The sequence below is a fragment of the Lucilia cuprina genome, chromosome 2, assembly GCF_022045245.1.
Source record: "Lucilia cuprina isolate Lc7/37 chromosome 2, ASM2204524v1, whole genome shotgun sequence".
In the NCBI taxonomy this organism is placed as follows: Eukaryota; Metazoa; Arthropoda; class Insecta; order Diptera; family Calliphoridae; genus Lucilia; species Lucilia cuprina.
The window spans coordinates 31,436,874-31,446,829 of NC_060950.1; the positions used below are offsets into that span (position 1 = coordinate 31,436,874).

The 9,956-nt window shown below is 27.6% G+C and overlaps 1 protein-coding gene across 1 annotated transcript in view; it reads left to right on the forward strand.

Annotated features, from left to right (window-relative positions):
- LOC111675536 overlaps positions 1-5,022 on the forward strand; it is a 213,805-nt gene extending 208,783 nt beyond the window's left edge. The window contains exon 7 of the mRNA XM_046952243.1: positions 941-5,022. Within this exon, the coding sequence (XP_046808199.1) occupies positions 941-1,617 (677 nt within the window). The 3' untranslated portion in view covers positions 1,618-5,022. The remainder of the gene's footprint in view (positions 1-940) is intronic.
- The last annotated feature ends 4,934 nt before the right edge of the window (positions 5,023-9,956 follow it).

Consider the following 9,956-nt stretch of genomic DNA (forward strand, 5'->3'; position numbering starts at 1 on the left):
CATAACTGGCTTAGAGATGCAGTACAGCGATCAAATTCTACATAAACAAGTTTTGTACTAGCCAAATCTCTTATTCAAATATAAAGGAAATCGGTCTATAACTGACTCATGACTTACTGGTTGTAACGCTAAAAAAAGACTACAGCGATGAAATTTCACATAAACATGTTTGTATGAGCTCCTACCCTACGCCCCTATTAAGGCTACCATTTGAAAATTATTTTAAAGCTTATTACTGGCTCAAAAATGCGACATAAACAATATTTGTATGAAAAGAAATCGTTCTAAATTTTAGAAGCATCCTTACATAAGATTCATTCCAGAAAATCATGTTAACGCCCATGTTCAGCCCAAAAGTTCTTCCAAATTACAGTTGTTTTTTAGAACTGAAATTTTTCTCCAGAAAATTACTTTAAACCTCCTAAGTGAATTAAAAATACGAGTACAGCGACATTAGATACAAGCAATTATTGTATAAACCGACGAGGATAGGTCCATAATTGATTATAGTTATAAATATTGGATCAAACAAAATTAATATTTTTAATTCGAAATAGCACGGTCCATTCTTAAGGCCCTCTTCCAAATATCTCCCTGATGATTATATTAATATTGACATATGATTCAATATAGATCGACTTTGGAATTAACGAAGATGTTTTTGAAGAAGAAACATGTAAACTGATGTTTACTATGTATTTAATTTTAAACTGACTAAACAATTTTTATTAAAATTTAAATACTGAACTCCTCCTGGATCTCACTATATTAAAAACGCTGAATGCATTTAATCTATGCAAATGGAAAAAAATGTGTATGGAAATTCTCTTTCCTATTACTACATATATATTTTCATTTAAACAAAAAGAAAAAATTCTCACTTCTTACATTTTACGTCTCTGTTAATAATTTCATTTTTTTTATTAAATGCTACTTACAGATGAAAATCCAGCTGCCATGCAAAAGAGTGGAGCGAGCAGTATTCATTACAAACACAGTAAAACATTGTTCGTTTGTGCCACAATTGTTGTTGCTGCAGCCTCTATATTAAATATAATATGTGGTCATAAAAGGGCTGGGAGTGGTAGTGGAGTATCAGAAAAAATAGTTTGTGATGAAGATGGTTACTGCCGTTGCTGCTACTGGTTGTCATCAACAACATCGGTAATAAGAAGAAAATCGTGTATTATGTTTACTTGCCTATGCTGTCATGTGATCTCAACAAATATGCTGGAAGGTATAATAGATTTAATACGACTACAACTGCTACGACTAGAATTACATAACAATCTGCCACCTTGGAATATTCACATACACATTGCCACATACAACATACAACTTATGCAAAGTGATGTTTATTATCTTGTTGTCTACAGGGCTAATGTTGTTTTTGTTGCTATTGTTGTTGATGATGTCGTTGTTTGTATAAATTGCACGAGTAGTGCAAGTGATATAATAACTTTTAGGGTTGTTGCTACATGTACCAGTAGCAAAACTTTCATGTCTATTACTGGCACTGATAGTGATGGTGGTGATGTGGCTGCTTCTGTTTCTGGTTGTTCAGTTGTCAGTGGTTATTCTTTGAGACATATTATTAAAGTTTCTAGAGGTTGCTGAGTTGCTGTAAACGACTTAAAGGCAGTTAATGTGCCAACAATGAAACGTGTCTTTACATTAACAAAAGAATATCCAATGAATATGATACAAGTGTGTTTCAACCATAGATATTTATAAAGCAGAAAAATAAAAATACACAAAACCTACTACTTAGAAAACTTTTATATTTATACAAAGACATGATAACAGGCAACACCATCTTACTTAAGAAAATGTTTAAGGCTTCTGTTGTTGTTATTTTTCCAAAGAATATTTAGATTTTAATTTTATTTTTGCTGCAAATTGCTGTTACTGACATCATTATCATCATGTTGATAATGATGCAATGATATTCAAAAACGGGGGTATTGTTATATACGTTATTGCATTTATTTTCCATCAGAAACAGAAATATCACTAACAACAAAATTAAAAAAATCAACAACAGCAACACCATTGTCATTATCATTAACCATCACCGTTGTCATAATCACGAACAGCTACATACTGCAACAGATTATCATATTGCCTGTAGTTTTAAATTTTTTGAAAATGTTCCATTCGATTTTCAACAGGGTTCGGACAAGAAAAGGTAAATACTTTGAATTGTAATTACTTACCTAACAACATACTTTTGAAGGACCAATACATATCGTCTGGATTACATAGAAGTAGTTTAATTATGTCTTACTAATAATGTGTTATATAAATATTTCTAATTCATTAGTCCTCTTGTCTGTGAACTTATAAAAGCTGTTTTTTCATGCGATTTACAACGACTAATTTTCTAATTATTTGTAAGCGTTTATAGTAAGTGCTTGCCTTCAATGATTGTGCTGAGCTATTGTGATTTATAAATTGTTAAAGGTTTTCTAATTTTTTTAAAAAGTATATAATTAAGACGAATTTATAAAAGATGTCTATAACAATATGAAACAAATTTGGGGTCACAGAATATCTCCTGAATGAGGCCAAAGTACAACTTACACAATCAAGAGATCAATTTCCCAAAATGCTTTTAAAAATTTAGGTTGTATTGTTAATTTTTACCCAGATATTTGCAGGAAAATGTCTGATTTTTATGAAATTCGATATGCTCATTTCTTATATACATAAAAGGTCTTATTCTAAAACAAAATTTCAAATTTCATATAGAAATTTTGTTCATAAAATAAAATGTTGTATAACTATGAATAAGGGGAAAATTAAAATTCTTCAAAATTGAAAAAAATCGACCAAAGGTGTCCCACTTTGCGGAGCTGTGGTTTCGCCTTTGGTGGGACCATGAGGTCCAAATTCAAAACCTACTCTCGTTAATAGTGTGTATTGTTAAATTGACTGTCTAAGACAACATCGAAACCCGAATTTTGACTCGAACAAGTGCCTTCGCGACTGACATTTAAACAATATCGTATTCGATTTTCTTTGAATTTGAAATAAAAACTAACAAACATGAGCACAAAAAAATTATATATAAATTCATTACTATAGTTATGTGAGATCTAATATAACATTATTAAAGCATATGTGGTCATATGTAAATATATTTCCTTTTTTTGTCATTTGCAACAATTTGAGTTGTTGCATACAAATCACTGTCATAATGTTGTGCAGCATTTAAATTGTAACTCAAGAAGAGAATAACAAAAAAAAAAGAGGATATAAATATTTATGCACATAGTCAACTTATTCACATTTGAATTCCTTTTGCGCTGAAAACAAAACAAAACAACCTGAAAAAGTAGAATAAAACATGAGAGCGCAACAGACGAGTAACCCAGCAAAAATCAAAGTTTATGTCTTTATAAGTCGACTTTATACTAAATGCATTACATTGAAGTAGTCAAGTAATATGATTTATATTTAATCATCTAGCTTTTACAAGGACCTTAAAGTGCTTAAATATACACACAGGCTCATTGTTGGAGGGATGTCCTATTACAAAACCTATCTGTCATCACTACATCACGGTCTGATCCCTCTGCTGTAATCAATTTTCTAAAGATATTTTGCATCTATACATATATACATCAAATCCGAAGAAATACACTTAGGCCTCTATCGGGCCTGTTGTGAGATCCTAAACCAGTGCCTCTGGTGAGAATCGAACCCACCACCTCCGGTCTACTAGACTAGAACACTAACCACTAACCTACCGGAGGCCAAATCTTACTTATGTTTTATTTCAAGTCAAAAGTTGTACATAAACGAAACCTGTACGTATACGTGTTAATGAGTTATTGATCTCACAAATATTAAGTATACGCCTAGTTATGGGAAGGATTTAACATATTTTTTAGCACGTAAAATATCGAATTTTTTAAGTTTTTTGCGATTTGTTGACTATATGTATTTTTATGGAAATACTTCGTTTTATATCTGCTGGGTAGAAAATAGTATTTGTGGGCGAAAATCATTAATTAACGCTGAATGATAATAATAGTAATAATGACAATGGTGTTGTGACTGGACTAAGAAAAACAGAATGACATGATCGTTCCATTTATTTGTAGGCCAGCTAAGTAATGTCTTAAATAGTTTTCTATACGTCTATATGAGCTAAAATATCAATGTATGAGTAGTAAAATGTGGTATTTATCAATGTAAGTTTTCACCTATTTCATTTTTTTTTTTTTCAATTTCAAGAACCTTAACATTTGTGTTGTCTAAAGTTGTCATACATACTTTCGTAAAAAATGTTTAAATTTAAAGTAAATACAACATAATTTTTAAATACAAAATATTTTTTTATCTCTCATTCTTCTATCTTTACTTGTGTCGCCTTTCCTTTGTTAAAAATAACAGCAAATTTCCTTTTCTGCATTGAAAATTATGCCATTTCCTTTTTAAGTACATTTTTTTCTCATTTTCAACTTTTCACAAACATTTTTTTGCTCTTGAAAGAGTTTTAAAAATGTATGTACAAAAAAACTTTTTTCTGGTATATTTGCTTTAATCATTTCTAATACTATATAAAAAAGGTATACAATAAGAAATTTGTAAATAGAGTAAATATAAAAAGAAAATAAATAAATTATATTTAAATTAAAAAAAGAATTATTTTATTTAAATTAAATGCTAATATAAATCATTTTAAATGTCACACTCAAAAACAAAGAGCAAAAAGAAATATATATATAAAACAATTTACTACAGCAGAAACATAAACGAATAGGAAAAGTTTTTAATTGTAATTATATTTCAAAATAAATGTAAAATCTAATATCCGGCTTTAAAATACAAATTTATATTTATATGAAAAAAATAAAAAATAAAAACCTAGATATTGGAAACAATTTTGCTTTGCTGCATATGTTAAACATAACATAAATATATACATTAAAACTATATATAAATTAAATATAAATTATATTTTATGTGTAGATATATCGAACATAAACTATAGACTATTTTATAAAAATAATAATGAAAACAAAACAATGATATAAATTCATAAAAAAATTTAATTTTGTTTTTTAGTTTTTGTAAGTTAAATTATTTACAAAGCTCCTTCACAATTAAATGAAATATTTAACAGTTAAATAAGAATACATATTTAAATATTAAACCCTTAACAAAAGAGCCATCAAATGTCATGTGAAAATATAGCCGATAAAATTAGTAAAATATATTAAAAAAAAAATATAAATATAATAATTATAAAATTTATGTTAAAAAAATCCTTTGTTTAGTTATTTTAATGCAAAAAGAGAAAATACTAAATGTAATTTTTAAAATACTAAAATTTTAAATATAAGAATAATAAATAAATAATTTAAATGGTAAAAAATAAAACAAAAAAGAACTATGTAAAAATTAATAATTAATACACCAGTACTAATATTAAAAAGAAATTAATTATTAAATAATAAAAAAACACAATAAAATTGGACACAAAAGAAAATTATAAGCATAGAGTGTTTTATTTAAAATTAAATAAGTAATATACCCACCATCAAACTGTATGAGGTAAGGATATGCTCCCCTATATCAACTTCTGGCACATCACCAATCTCTTACCATACTTTTTACGTTTTATCCCACAAATCATCTTTATTTTTGAAACCTTCCAAACCAAATTTTTAATTGGGTTTAAATCAGGAGATTGGCTGGGTCAGCTTAAAACGCTATAGAACTATGTTTTGGGTCATTGTGCTGTCATAGTAATGGCATATTTCGCTATGCGTATGAAAGCATTACGTTTTCAAATATGTCTCTATGTTCACTGCTATTCGGAATATCAGACCAACGCCATTGCATGAAAAGCAACGCCAAGAGATTATGTTTCCTCCACCATGTTTTACCGTATTTTTTGTAAATTTAACGTGGAATTATTTTCCTTTTGGATGGCGTACATTTCTTTGGTACTCGTTTCCAAACAAATTTATTTATTTTTTTCGTCGTTCCCTAAAATATTTCATAAATTTTTTTCGTCATTGTATGTGTTCTTCAGTAAATTCTTATCTTGTCTTGATAGTGGCATTTTTCTGGCAATTCTTTTGCTTTCGACGATTCGCCTATCTATTTCTGACTCCTTTTATTTGGTCTACCGCGGACTTAACTTTTTTGTTTTTTAAATAAAGCATATTGCACAAAATGTAATGGTCTTCCTATGCTCGTTGCTATGATAATTAAATAACACGAATTTTTTATTCTTAATATATTTATCATTTTGACTGAAAATATGATAAATTGTCGACCGATTCTCATAGAATTTTGTTAAATAATTTTAGTTTTTATAAATTTTCTTTAAACATGATTATGTCGAATTTCATTGCTATTTATTTTTCATAAAGCCAGTTATGAGCATTAAAGTCATTTTCAAAAGAGGAAATTAAACGTAGGATAACACCGTACAACAAATTGGGAAAAATTGTTGCACACATGAGCAAGATCATATACGTTGGAAACTACATACTTGATATAGTTAAACTACATTTTTGGTTTTTTATTTTCTGATCGTTTCTGCATTTAAAAGAACTTTAAAGTTTAAAAGGGAGAGTAAGTATAATTATATTTAACTTAAATTCGGTTTGGTCTAGTAGGTCAATATAGGTATCGATTGAAAGAGTAGAATAACAGTATTTTTAAAAATAAAATGGTTTTAAAATGTTAGAATAAAAAAACTAAAAAAATATCCTTTTAAATTTTAATCCTTTAATATCCTTTGCAGACTCCCAAATTTCATGTCTTTATCTTTATTAGTTTTTTGTAAAAAAAAGTTAAGATGTATTTAAATTAAAAAAATTTTGTTGAGAATATTTTGTTCAATTTAATTTATTATTTATACCAATTACCTACCCCCATTATCCCAATGTCTGTTAATTTTTTATCCTAACGTTAAATTGACAGTTTTTAGACAAAATATATACCAATTAAACATAACCGGTGGTTGAGATAATATGTCTTAAAATATATAAAATTTTATTTCGTATGATTATGACGATTTAGTGATTAAAACATGAATGTTCCGAATTCTGAAATCCACTTCGGGATAATATGATAAGCGCAATATTAATATAAATATAAAATATAATATAATTAATATAAACATTAATATCACGATGAAAAGCTACATAAATAACGTTTATATATGTAGACATAAATCTCTCCTCTTAATTTTATAATATACATATTAAAGGCCTGCTTATGATGTTTAACAAATTGTCGCATTATTATTGTCTTGTGCAGGCCTTTAATTTCTATTTGACTCTAGCCCACATTCATAAAATTAGTTTTTCTTCAATATGTCGCACTTAAAATAAAATTCAACATAAATATTTTATTTGCTAAAATAAATCACATTTGAAAGAAATTTACAACTGGTGTAGGGTATGATATGCTCGGCCACTTGTTTAAATATTTATTTTGATATACCTTCGTACTGTTGTATTTTTGAATAAAATCTATATAATAAACTACTTTGATAATATTATTGGGAGGTTAAAGGTATTTTTAAAAGATATATAGAATTTAGAATAACTATAGAGTTCGGAATAATTGTGTTAAATTAAAAAGGAAAATATAATTTCCAAGAAGGGAGTTTTAACATGAAAGGATAAAAAATGCAAGAATGTTATCTTTTCATATTCTTCAAAGGTTCCACTTTTTTAACTTTTTCTCATAGAGATAAAGAAACTCGGTTCCACAATAACAAATTTTTTATTTTTCTACATAATATTTAAACAAAAAAAGGACTTTGAAATTTTTAGAGGGGAAAATTTTATTAATTAATTTATTGAGATATTAAAAAAATGTTATAAAAATTAAACAAAAGGAGCTATGAAGACCAAATTTCAGACTTTTGTACTCCATTCTAATGTCTTTATTATAAATATTTTTTGTTGAACAATTTCGTATAAAATTTCATGGATAATAAAGGATAAACTTTTATAAGGATATTTTTTACATATTTTTATTCTTAAAAAATAAAACAAAATACGAGATAAAATTACTGCAATTGTCCTCTTTAGTTTGATACCCATATTGTTATAATAGTGTGGCTTAAAATATTTTATAAAAATTTTTGAAAATTGTATGCACCTCAAATTTTAAAGTCCTTTTAAAAGGATAAACGATCAGAAAATGAAAAACTGAGTACGCATTTATACCATATAAATTATGTGCTTTCGTATGTATATGGTTTGGTTCGTGTGTGAAAAATCGTGTTGGACGGTGTAATCAAAATCGTACATATATACAATATACAAACAAATATTTCGATGTATTACAAACTGTAAAAAACAATTAAGTGTACAAGACTGACGGAAATTGCTAAAGCGATTCAGAACCGATTGGTTTAACTTAAGGTGTGTCAACAATCAAAAAATATAGTAATATAGTGATGTGGAGCACATATTAATAAAGAATACCAAAACCTACACGCAGAGAAAAAACATATTTCGACATGGTTACTATAACTAAACTATATTCACTGCAACAATATATTGTTATCAAAAACATATAATTGTTATTTTAATTCTATTTCAACAATATTGTTGTTACTGTAATCATGTGGCCTCCTGTAGGTTAGTGGTTAGTGTTCTAGTCTGGTAGACCGGAAGTGGCGGGTTCGATTCCCACCCGTGGCACTGGTTAAGGAGCGCACAACAGGCCCGATATGAAGGCCAAGATGTATTTCTTCGGATTTGATGTGTATACATCCTCCTTTTAAACTAACTAACTACTGTAATCATATTCATGTTTATGGAAATGATAAATTTGAGTATGATTCACCGAAAAATAATTATTTTTTCAATAACTATATAATGGTAATGATGAAAACATTTTACGTTACTTACAAATATTTAAACTTACAAATAACCATTATATGTTATGTTGCTATATATTATATAACCATTGTATGTTATGTTCTTATAAATAACCATTATATGATTCGTTGTTCTATGTCTGTTCATACAAACAACTTTAGCCACACACTTTACACATATTAATTTGTGTGTGTGTTGTTTTAAACGACTATAAAATGAGTTGAAAAAATTCTCATTTGGTTTATAACATTTTATGTATAAGTATTTTAATTTGTATAGAATAATGCAGTTATGTTTTTGTAAATCAAATTGAAATTTGTAAATCGTGTCGTGTAATGTAAGTTTTTAATTTTTCAGAAACTCTTATTTTACTGATTGAGTGGTCAAAATAAATTTGATTTCGATACATATATTTTTAACGACATTTTGATTACAGTAGATCATAATATAGTCATGTATAAGAAACAATATTATGGTAAATTAAAAATATTATGATAAAATATTTTGACTGATTTTAATCATAATATGATATTTTAAAATTTTAACAATAACCATAATATCTTCAAACTACAATCATAATTTTAACCATAATATGTTGCTCTTAGAACATGGTTAGAACAACCATGTTTTTTCTCTGCATGTAGAGACATTCGATAGTTAAAAATAATAGTCGGCGGAGACAAGCTCTGAACTATGTGTAGACCAAATTCATTGGAAATATTCATTGTTATCCTCTGCAGTTTGGTATTGAAAATGAGCGAAATCGCTTCACACCGGCAAAAGTTATGATTAAAAATTTAAAACTGCCTCGAAAGAAATAAGTATTTTTTACACATTCTGATGTAATTTTCTCAAAGACTATGCAAGACAATTTCATGAAAATCACCACACATTCGTTTCTTTACAAGAGCTTGATCTACTTAAAACTGCCAGGATCGGTCCACAATTTCATATATCTCCCATACAAATGGACATATTCCCGAAAAATGGGGTTTTTGTTAATAACTGCCGTCAGAATGTTGATTTCTTCACAAAATTCTACAAATTAAAATCTTATGTCAATAGAATTCATTCAAAGAAAACATGTTC